At 43.0% G+C, this 12,386-nt stretch overlaps 1 protein-coding gene across 1 annotated transcript in view; it reads left to right on the top strand.

Moving 5' to 3' along the window:
- Positions 1 to 12,386, top strand: part of INTS6 (integrator complex subunit 6) — a 462,066-nt gene that overhangs the window by 367,175 nt on the left and 82,505 nt on the right. The window contains exon 12 of the mRNA XM_086935031.1: positions 7,473 to 7,688. Coding sequence (XP_086791157.1) covers positions 7,473 to 7,688 — 216 coding nt within the window. The remainder of the gene's footprint in view (positions 1 to 7,472; positions 7,689 to 12,386) is intronic.

Raw genomic sequence — 12,386 nt, 5'->3', positions numbered from 1 at the left:
TGCAAGAGGAACTCGGTCACCAATGGGTGCAGGTATCAGGTTCCTTCGAGGATATCATCACCTTAACGCCTCGAATGAAGAATGCAATCCTGTGGTGGAGTCAGGAACACAACCTACAGGTGGGCTGTGCTTTCCTCGCAGAAGTCCCCAGATTCATCGTAACCACGGATGCCTCGCTAGAAGGTTGGGGCGCTCACCTTCAAGGGATGGCGATCAGTGGCAAATGGGACAGACAGCAAAAGAAATGGCACATCAATTTATTGGAATTAAGGGCCATTTTCCTCGCCATGAAATCTTTTCAAGCGATACTGGAAGACTCGACAGTGTTGATTCGAACAGACAACACAACGAGCATGCATTACCTGAACAAGCAGGGGGGCACAAGATCAGCCCGGTTGTCCCAGCAGGCTCAAGAGATCTGGAATTGGGCTCTGGATCACAACATCAACTTGTCAGCGGTGCATGTTCCAGAAGTAGCCAATGTGCTAGCAGATTCCCTGAGCAGATCCAAGAGCAGCACTCACGAGTGGGAACTGCATCAACCAGCGCTGGATCGGATCTTCCAGAGATGGGGTCACCCCGATCTAGATCTTTTCGCAACATACCGGAACAAGAAATGTACACAATTTGCGAGCTGGATTCCCCACAGAGAATCTTGCGGGGATGCTCTGTCAATGAATTGGGAGCGGATATTTGCCTACGCCTTCCCGCCAATTCCATTAATTCCCAAGGTCATCAAGAAAATGAGAAGACAACCGTGTCGAATAATTTTGATTGCTCCACGGTGGCCACGACAATATTGGTTCACACAGCTTCTTCTTCTCTCAGAACGCGAACCAGTCCAGCTGCCTCAAATTCCAAATCTTCTGACAATTAAAGAAGGCAGGGTATATCATCCAGACCCTCATTCTCTGAAATTATCGTCTTGGCTCCTCAACACCATGAGCTTGAACATTCCACAAGACTGTCAAGAAGTCCTAGCCAATGCTAGAGCGCCTTCAACGAACAAAACTTACAAGCTTAAATGGAAGCGTTTTTGTGCTTGGTGCCAAACTATGAATTTACATCCCATGTATGCTGAACCGGAAAAGATCTTACCCTTCTTTTTGCAGTTGGCTAAATCGGGTTTGGCGCACTCAACACTTAAAGTGTTTTTAGCGGCTATATCCCGATACCGTCAGGATGGTACGAATTCTCTATATTCCTCAAGAATAATCCAGCAATTCTTTAAGGGTTTATTTCGTATGTTTCCACCAATAAGTCGGCCACCTCCATCCTGGCATTTGAATATAGTACTAGCTCAGCTCATGCGCCATCCCTTTGAGCCGATCCATAAAGTTGATCTGAAGTTCATCACTTGGAAGGTCGCATTACTGCTGGCGTTAACATCAGCCAGAAGGGTTAGTGACATGCAGGCGTTCACGTCTAAACCACCTTTCTTGCAATTCACGAATGACTCTGTGATACTGCGCACTAACCCGAAGTACATGCCCAAGGTACCATTGGATTTTCATTTGAATGAGCCAGTGATACTTAAGACATTTTTTCCGCAGTCGCCAGCTGAGCGGACTTAACACTCATTAGATATCAAGAGATGTCTTAAGTTTTATCTTTCAAGGACAGCTGCCATCAGGAAGACGGATTAGCTATTTGTAGCGCATGGCAGACTGAGACAAGGCTGTGCAGTGACAAAACAGACTATCGCTAGGTGGGTCTCATCAACGATAGGGCTCTGCCATCAACAAGCAGGTAAACCCTTACAGACCTTACCTAGAGCTCATTCTACGAAAGCAGTCTCTTCTTCAACTGCTTTGTTTGCTGGTGTGCCTATCCTGCAGAGCTGCAACATGGTCCAGCAGGCACACATTCACAAGGCATTACTGTCTGGATTCTTCAAGTGATACCGATGCCTCGGTGGGAAGAGCAGTCCTGCGTAATCTTTTTCAATAAGGTGAGCCTCTGATGATCTCTCCCACCTCCTCTTGCTCTTTTGACGCTTTAATATGTTATTGCATTACATTATGTTCATGCATGAAAACTGTGTAGCTTGGCGTCCAAGAGCGATGTATTGTATTACTGCTAACTACTCTGATTCAGGCATGTGAATCTATGAAAGACACCCCTAATACTGGAGAAGAACAATAGTTACTTACCTGTAATCTGTGGTTCTCCAGTATTGGTGTCTTTCATAGATTCACATGCACCCACCCACCTCCCCTCAGAGTCTCACTCAGGCTATGGATATATATATATGTATACTCAGGTACACTCCGGTGCTACAAAATCTGAGAGCCTGGGTCTCTGGGGAGAGCATTCTGGTGGGAGCTGTGGCCTGATTGGCTGCAGTTTGGTCTATACATAATGACTTGGATAGTCACTAATGTGGAAGTTTTTTCCACTGTAACTGGGGCTACTTTACTTCCTGGTTGGGTATAACTGTTATTTACTATGTACAAATGGCATATTACTGCTTTTTTATATACCGTGGGACTCCCACTCCGACGACGGGGAATGATTCAGGCATGTGAATCTATGAAAGACACCAATACTGGAGAACCACAGATTACAGGTAAGTAACTATTGTTCTTACACCCGTGTTTTAACTCTTGTATTTTCAGAACAGACTAGTTGTGATGCTGTCACTGTTCAATTAAACTTTCCTTGTAAGTGCTACAGATACAGAGGTATGTCATGCATAGGTTCAACTCCTGGCCAGTGCAGTTTATTCCACCCATCGGTATTGAGGTGGAACCTACTTTGTGCCCCAGCCAGCTTTTTCCTGCCTCAAGCTTTCCTCTGAATATTTTGGATGCTTTGTCACATTATCATATGCCATTACAGTTCAGGTGTAAGCCATGCATGTAGTGTCACAGGCTGTTTGCAGCATCTGACCAGCAAACCTCTGCATCTGCTCTATGTAGAACAATCAATCAGGTTGTGCACACCTTTGCTATGGGTACTCTCTTTGGGCAAGAGTACTCTTGAACTCTGGTGTGCATGCAGTTTAAGTGCTGCCCTTCCCTGTTAGAGATGTTGAATTTCATCTTTAATAAAGCAGGACTATGTGGAATCTCACACCAGATGTACCTGGAGCATCCTTCAGGTACGGAGGTAACAAGTCATCCTTTTCATGGAATGCTGTGCCCCATGTGTCCATGTTGGCCACAAAGGAAGGTTTAATTAATCTTATCCTCAATGGCTCCTAGCAGGTGGTGCCAGAAACTCAGCGGAGCTAAAGTTTCATCCAAACCCTGTAGTGAATTTCCTGGAAAGGATTTCCAAACTATTACTAGTCAATGATCAAACTATTTCTTTCTGTAGTGATCTGTCTTATCGTTTCCTGATCCAGGGCTAGGTTTGAACATCCTCAACCCAGTTTGCACCATGGAATTGCACCACTCTGCCAGATACTGCTGACTTATTTCAGACATTTTGAGCACACTTCCCAGGGATCCCTTCAGAGTTGCCTGTGGTGATTCTTTGGCGATTGGACTAGAAGGTAGACCCACCTCACATATTGGGCGATATAGCATAGCCCCAGCCTGCCAAGACCTGTAGAGATTTTAACTTCTCCACCCTCTAAGTATGATCCTAGATCAGTCTCTATTAATTGGGCTGCTGTGAAGGAAAGGTTGCAGAGTTGAATACTGAGAAGCCTCTTTGCAAGTTGAGCCCATCTCCTCCATGTTACTCACACAAACATTGCTCCACCTGAGACAAGAAGCAGTATAGGCAAGTAATCAGCTGCATCCAGCTGTCAACTTTACCAGCCGTCAACTTCTTGTTTTTGAGAGGGTTTTGGGACGTAGAAACAGTATATGTGACACTGTCTTTGCAGACTCCCGTTCCAGACCTTAGAAGAAGCATTCACAAAGGTGTTCCTTGTATAGTCCCAGGAAATGTGGGGGTTGCCACTAGTAAAGCTGTCTCTGTTCTTGGGACTCCATCACTTGAGGATTTCTCATTGATTGTCCACTTCTTAGGAGAATTGGACTTTGTGGTTATCCGGGTTGACAGCTCTGACCTATTGGATCAGGAACAGCATATTGATTTTGACTTTGTTTGTGCTGCAGCCTTCCAATTAAAACTCAAAACTCTAAACCAGACTTTGAATTTCAGTTTGGACATTCCTGGATGCTTTGAAGACAAATATCAAAACTTGGACGATCCGTTATGCTGCTCCTTTTCAGCTTACACTGCCTCTGGTGCAATGCACTTGCAGTGCTTACTGGCACAAAGAATTCAGTGTACATGCCCTTTGGTACACTGCAGATACATGTCCTTCTCCTCATTAGAGTCTACTCTCAAAACTCACAAACTAGCCCAGCAGAATTGTGAGTTTGTCTCCTCTCCTAAAGAGGCCATGCTTGGGGACATAGACAATGACCTCAGGCCTGGTACCACTGAGCTTGACCTGCACCCATTTACGTGGTACCTCACTGTGTAGGTCAAGGCTCTTAAGGTTCTGTCAGTCAAGACCTCAATACCATGGATGGGAAATTTGGCATTGTAGGTACTTGAGGTGGCCCCTGCTCTACCCACCAAAACCAACAGTCCTCATTAAAGACTCACTGTCGAGAACTAAAAGAGCCATAATCTGAATCAGTTGCTTCAAAGTCTAGAAATACCCAAAGACACACCTATATTTATGTTTAGAAACTCACCAGCTCTCTGTCATGTTTAATGCCATTTACTTGAAAGGAAAAGACTTGCCCTCCCTCGCAGCAAAGTAGAATGTTTGGAGTGCTGATATCTTCAACTCAGGCAAATGTCAATGCTGTCATGATGAACTGTGAAGCATGATTGGGGCACAAATGTGACCGCTACACAACTATGCCCAGAAGGAGTTTTATCCTCAACCTAGGCAGAGAAGTAGCGAAGGAGAAACTAATATGCTGGGACCTCATTTGCACTGTCTCATGCGCTCTAAGCTCTGATGAGGTTCTCTAGTATTGCAAGACTAACAAGGTCTTTTTGAAATCGCCAAGTGCCATTCAAACTATAATTGCCAGGTCAGAGTCTAGCATTCAAAATCTCTTCAGTCTTTCAAGTTTAGAGGGGCCTTTCGATACAAATCTCGAGCAACTTCTTCCTTCACCTCAACATTAGTTAAGAGGAGGTCCTCTAGTTGAAAGACCAAGCTTGATCGCAGTCCTTAATAGAGGTTAGCAAGTCCCAAAGATGTTCCCCTGTTTCCAACTATTAATCTCTGCTTCAATTTATGAGATTAATTTCGTTTGGCAAGTGATTAGGGTGGGTAGGCAATTGGAATCCCAAATTCTGCTTATGTTTAGGACTACCTTTCTACATCTCCAGAAAGCCCACCACTACACTTACCTAGTGGGACGGTTAATAGGAGTTTATTTCTGGGGCTATGAGTCCACCCTAAATCCTGGCCCTTGCAACACTATTTCTTCTTGGTTGCTTGGTGAACTACCTGAAATCCTTCTTGATGCCTTTAATGAGGATTCAGTTAAACAGAGCCATTCTGAGCTCTGGATTTGCAAAAGTTTTCACTTTCCTAGAGAGATTATTGGCTATTTGCTCGTACACCCCCTACTGGAAAAAACGATTCTGGCTCGGTGATCCTTAAGGACAAGAATCATGCATCAGCTCGTCTTAAATGCCAAGCTGGACCTGGTAGAGCAGTAGTTGGAGAATTGTTGTCCCATGCGCTACTCATTCTGGTCGGGTGCCCCAACTGCAGTCACATCCCACTCATCAGTTCTGGGTTGGGAGATGGCAGGCAATCACTGAAGGGATCTCTCTCACTATCTTGTGGGACAGATCATATTCTTCCCTTCAAAACACTGCCTTTAAAGAAGTCTTTCTTGCCCCAAAAGCCAGAAGGACTGCTATAAAGGAAGGCCCAGAGAGTGGCAATAGTCTGCCTAAACTATACTGCATCCCTCTTTAGTATTTGAAAGAATTATTGAAATGGGCCGTTATCCAGGACATGTTATGGGCTATTTGGGGCTAATTGCCCATAATGTGCCCATAATGTGCATGTTCTTTGCCTAGGAGAGGAAAACCACAGTAGGCTTTGCACTACTCCCGTGAGTAGTACATCCATTGAAGTTCTTGATTCCATCTATTAAGTATGATGTTGGCGAGACATTGATCTGTTTCTGATCCAAGGTGATTCAGTGTTTCAAGGAGATTTAAAAAAAAACTATAGAGTATTTAAAGGCAGGCAGCTAGAGTCCGCTTTCACCTTTGACCCAGATTTGCCACCATTGATGAATCTGCTTTGGCTACCAATACAACTCAAAGTAATGTTAAAAATGTGTATGTATCTATTATGCATAAAGCCTTACTCAAATCTGCCTGTGGCTGTCTCCAACCATTGGCTACTGTATTAGCCAACACGTAATTTCAGAGCTACCAGCTCTTATCAGTAGAACCCAGATACCTCCCCTAACACTCGTTGACACTATGCTTGCCTTTGACCTTACACAGCACTCTGCTGCCTTTCGGGTATGTTTGCACAATACAAAAGCTACATACGTACATGCACCTATATATCAACTCTTTCAGTTTGTGCAAAAAACTGCACTACAATGCAAATGTCTTCTTCTCCTTTGCATAACATAGCCCCTGCACTGAGAAAGCAATGTCCGTTTAGGAAAGACCTGAAAACCGTCTGTTGGCAGAAATGTTCATCTCACCATCGTACTGTAAGGCAATTGACCTTCACTGTTTCCTCGTTTCGACATTGCATAATTGAATTGAATATTCCCCTCTCATTCATCTTTCAATTACACTTCCTTCCCTGCTATCTTTCTGTGCTCTCACATACTTCCTGCTCTCAGTGCCCTAAAGTGGGCCGTTTGCTCACATGGAAGTGCTTTATAAAACACCTTGAAATAATGATGCAGTGACCATTTATTGTTTTACCCTCTGTCTCTCTTCACATTTTGCGGATCAGTTTCTTCTTTGAAATCTTAGAAATCCTAGATTCTACCATAATTCTGCTACTCCAGCGTTGCCTCCCCAGTTCTAGTACTCCTTATGCCATCTGTAGCGGGCCCTCATTCATGACATCCGTGGGGGGGAGGGGCTGCTTCCCATGGATCAAGACTGCTGTGAACAGGTCTATCTCCGCATCCTATAGTCTTATGAAATCAAAATCTGGTTTTAGTCACATTGATATACAACTCCTTCTTTTACAGAAGGGAACTAGTGGGGATGCACAAATGCAGACAAGCAGATGTTCCCATGTATGACACATTCCCTTGGGGAGAGGGGGGGCTTCTAGCTTTATTGAACAGCTAGATTGAATCACTTTCCCAGAGCAGATTGCTTGTTGATGCTGTAACTCAGTTTGGTAATGGGACAAGGGCTGGGGACTCAGTGTTTCTCCAGTATTAGGGGTGTCTTTCATAGGTGTATCCCCATGAAGTTTCTACCTTCAAATGATTTTTTTATTCCAAGTTTTATCTATGTCTTGTATTTTTTATCCTTTTGTTTAGGCTAAAATTGAATGTGATCGAGTAATTGGCTCTGTTGGCAAAAAAGTTGTGCAAGAAATGGGGATTAAGGTGAGGAGTAGATCACATGCTCTATCGCTTTCCCAACGAAAAGATTTTAAGGAATTGCTGCAAGGAATCACTGGTGAAATCCCACATCGGCTGCTAGACCTCAACATGAAGGAGTATGCTGGCTTTCAGATAGCTTTGCTGAATAAGGTGAGTGCTGTTTAGTCTATCATAGTATCTTAAATCTTCACTTGCTTAACCAAATACGCCCCCATCATGTATGCTCTTGTAATATAACATTTGTATTGCGAAGAACTGCCACAAAGTGCTCCTGGCACTGGTCCGTTGTCCAGTAGATTTCAATCATTAGTGTTGGTGATTGGTTGAAAGGTATATTGTGGATGGTCTCATCTGCGAGAAGAGGTAGCTGCTGTGCATTAGTACAGATTTTCTCCAGTTATGTCTTAGTATGTTTAGTTGGACAGTTGTCTTGGAGTTTTTTTAGATTATATGCTAATTTTGCATTCATTTAAAGTGGCTCTTTTTGGATTATCGAGGTATACACCGAGTTAGGTGAATATAAGGGATCACCCAAGTGTAATTTGAGAAATCGAGGTATTTCAGTTTAAACTTTGTCCTTTGAGGGAAGGCTATGTCTCTGCAGTAGCAATTCAGCTTACATTATAAGGAATTTGCTCTCTTCCTTGGAAGTTTCGTAATTCGAGGCAGAGAGGGAGAAGTGAGTCTTGAAAGTAACTAGTGTACCTGCTACGTCTTTGTAGAGGTTTTTTAAATGTTCCCTTGGCATAGCTGAGAGAGGAGAATGCAATGCGAAAGAGGTGCACCTTAGACGGGAACCCCACGAAATGATATGTGGAGTCGGAAGACTTGTTGAAAAAAAATAATAATAACTTGCCTCGGTTGACATGTGACACCAAAGTGACGTTTGTGCCAAAGTTGAACTTTTTGAGCTGCAACTATCCCATTCATCCACTGAGCTTTGATCTGAAGTGTCCATTTTCGTTTGTAATTGTTTGGGTCATTGATGTCAAGTCCAAACTTGTGAAGTATAGGGTAGGTATAAGACTTTATTTGTTTGGAAGTTGTATTTATTAGAGTTGACGAGTACAGTATTACATTATTAGCAGGCTTGTGGTCAAGCGATAGCACTGGCAGACATAGCATTAGAAACAAGTAGACCTACACTTCAGCCTCCAGCAGTGCCCCCCCCCCCCCACCCCCCCCCCCCCTCCCCAACAACCTCTACAAGTCTGTCTGGTTAACATGATAGCAATATCGACTTTCCATTTAATGATTTTCCCCCAAGAGGGGTTTGGGGTCTGGAGATTGAAGGTTATCAAAAAACAATCTGGCAGCAATATAAGCATCCATATTCTGGGCTTTTACCTTAATGTTTGGGCGCAGTTTTCCAGCACTTGTCAGAAAGGCTGTTTCTTCGGGACAGGCTGCTGGATTTCTAAAGCCATAAATTATCCTGAAGTGTTCACTGGAGATGCAAAACGCATCCATGAAATGGGAAAACTATTAGCGCTGCGTGGATTTCAATGTTCTTTCCCTGAATATGCAAGGTGCTGTAATTAACTTTGCTCAAGGTTTGTTTCATTCCTCCATGTGTTCCAGTGCTTTGTTTGCAGCTTTGAGGGTCGGCGGCTCTGTCAAACGTCTTGGCTGGTGAGGATTTCCTAAAGAACATCAGGACATTGAGCAGGGCTGAGAAACTAAAATCCCCTGTGAAACATTGATTTAAGATTGAAATGATAAATGTCGAGCAGATGAGCAAATTGGCTTTTATGTACTAATTGAGGATTAGAATACAACACTTCTTCCAGGCATGTGATTGTACAGATTGTGAGGCAAAACAGAGCTGTGCCTGTGCCATATACTCAACGTCATACAACAGCTGCATTACAGATGCTCCATAGTTTTCACAGAGAACAGGAGACTAGATTGGGGGCAAATGCCCAACATTTGAATCTCTACATTCTTAAGGTGCAAAACTATGCCTTCCGGTACGGATGGTGAATGGGACGGGGTGGTGTTCACACTTAAGAAGTGACATCAGGCCATTGAGCTTTGTAATATTTTCTGTCCCAGGGGCTGCAAAGCAGCGTCAAGGGTTTGTCCCACCTGAGTGGGCAGGTCAGATGAAATGTTGATAGCTGGGTCTGGTGGCTTATTGGATTAATGCATCCACTGTAATGGTCTCTGTTCGACCTCATGGTCACAGGTTAAAATCCCGGCAGGTCCACTCAGTCTTTCATCCTTCTGAAGTCGATAAAATGAGTACAATTGATTTGGGTAACAATAAACGTCTGTTAGTCAGCGCCAAGATACCCTTGGGTGAACCTGTGCTTTACAAATACATGTTATGTTATATACCTTCAAGAGGGTTTTACCATAAGCAACGGCAAACCAGCAACCAAGTATTTAAATTGCAGAAAAATGGTAACACAGAGATTTAGGATGTTGACTGTTGCGTTCAACACGATTTCTGCTAGCTACTGTGGTGTTGTGTAGAGAAGGTACGTAAATGAGTGTCAGATGTTGCTTCTGCCAAGGAAGGGGTTTCATTCAATTGCAACAAAAATGAATGGGTTGTGAGAAGGGGTGCGATGTGGATAACTAGGTCTCACTGTACGCTTCATGCTCTCCTGTTTGTATAGTCCTTGAAAATATTTTTGTTCCTGGAGAAATTATGTAATGAAAGATAGGGCTGACATCTGTCATGAATAGCCAGTTTGGGATCTTGCGTTGAGTGTGATCCAGTTTCCTTGACAGATCTTGTATTGATGAGTGTGCATTTATTTGATTTGATGGATTGTTAGTAGGCATGCGATAAGGGTGGATAAAGAACAGTGCGTGCGGCGCGGGGCAAGGAAAGAGGGAAAGTTTCTTGGGAGAAGAGGTGTGACCAGATGAGGAGGGGGAAAAAGTATTGCTAGAAGGCTGTGTTTAGGAACATTGGGATTTTGGAGACTGCTTTTTGGAGAGAAAACAAGGGTAAGATGTTGGTAAGGAGGTTGTGTGAAGGGCGGCATCGAAGTAAGGTTTTATTAACTGCGATTTGACTTGTATGAAGACTGAAAGGTTGATGGAAATGTTTTGTGTGAGAAGAAAGGGGCCTGCTGGCAGTGGTAGAGCTGGTGAAGGAGTGCAGAAAGGGAATGTGCGAGACATACATACATACAGAGGTGTGCCTCAGGTGAAGGGCAGTTTGTGGTGGTAAAGGGGGGAGTGTTGTTTTAGATAGATGTGAGGGAGATTCCTGAGGGTATTGTTGAGTGACTTAGGACATTCCTTATCCCTGTGACCGTTCATTGAAATGAGTGCTATTTGTTTCGTACTTTGTAATGTGGGCAGAGGGCTGCTGATGCTATTGGGCTGATTCCACCCATATGAAAAATGAACGGCAGCTTCTATAGTTAATCCAGAGGTCTTCCTTTTTTAATCTTAAATAGCTTATTTTATTAATATTAATATGCGAGTAAATCTATCCAGCACAGAATGATCTGCTGGGAGTGCCTTAATGTGAAGGACTGATTTGATTTTGAAAGTGTAGCTTAGAATTCCTTCTACATCTGTTCTTTTGTCAAAACCCACCCAGCTATGCTACATTTCTTTGGCTAGGCCCTTCCTTACGGGAAAGGACATGCATAGTAGATGTGCGTTTTTCTGGCCTCCGTTCTGAAACGAAGTAACCAATCAGAGTCTTATTAATTTAAAGAATGGAGGGCTGTTCTGGAACATAGCTGTGGTCCAGGAATCCCTGACGGGTTAGCCAGAAGTAGAATATTTGTCACGCAATGATGTACATGTTAAGCTACTAAACATTTATATTTGGAGTACTTAATGATTCATGCAATGCTGCTGTGCACATGTTAACAAATGTATGCAAAATGCAGATTATCAAGCACTGAATAGTTGTCTAGGTATCGATATTGGTCAGTCAAGTGTTTGTGTCAAGCAATCTTTGGAGGGGAAAGCCTTGAATCAGTATTACGAATTAATCTGTTCATAAAGTGCTTTTATCCAAAGCATATAATTCAAATTATAAGATACATTTAGAACGCGTCACTGTTTTATCGCTGATCAACGTTCTTAAATCTTGGTTCAGTAACTAGATAAGTTACAGCGTTGAGGAAGGCAGATGATTAAAAGAGGAAAATGTCGCTCAAGAAAATTCAAGATAGGCGGTCAACCTCTAGAGGGAGGGAATTCCATAGTTTGATTTCCAGAAGTACAAATGACAAACCTGGAAGGAGCCCAGGATGATTAAAGGCACAAGAGCATGGCGAGAGAGACACATAGAAGATTGTGGGCTAGTTGATTGTAGGTTTGCAATATATGTAGAAGGATGAGAATTAAGCCATTGAGAGGTAATGGAAGTGAAACTAAAATTGATGGCACACGAGGAGCCACTGAGGATGGTATAAACATCCATGTATAGAAAAGTTAGCGCAAAGATTATCTCCTACATTTGCATGTAGCAGTTGAGTGCCATAGGTGGAAATGGCAATAATGTAAAAGGAGTATTTCAACAAAAATGGAACAGTTCTAATATAAGACAACTAATTTTTGAAACATGAAAGTAACATCTCAGAAAGGTTAAAAATGTTGTCTGATTAGTTAAGTGTGAAGTAACTGAAATCTGCAAGTTAGAGACAACAGCAGTTTGTCTATGTAGTGTACAACAATAGTGTAAATGATAAATTACTCTATTTACTCTTAGCACTGGTACCTGATATTGGTTTCTTAAGAGCTGATAGCATACTAGGAGTGAATCATTAGTAGCACATGGCCATCTAGTCCTGAACAAAGCCAAACAAGGTAGTTTCCACCAAAGCAAGTCACTCTTTACCTCAGACACCATTTAGTTCAGTGGTCCTG

Source organism: Lissotriton vulgaris, chromosome 8 (genome assembly GCF_964263255.1).
Source record: "Lissotriton vulgaris chromosome 8, aLisVul1.2, whole genome shotgun sequence".
NCBI lineage: Eukaryota > Metazoa > Chordata > Amphibia > Caudata > Salamandridae > Lissotriton > Lissotriton vulgaris.
This window is presented reverse-complemented; position numbering and strand designations above follow the sequence as displayed.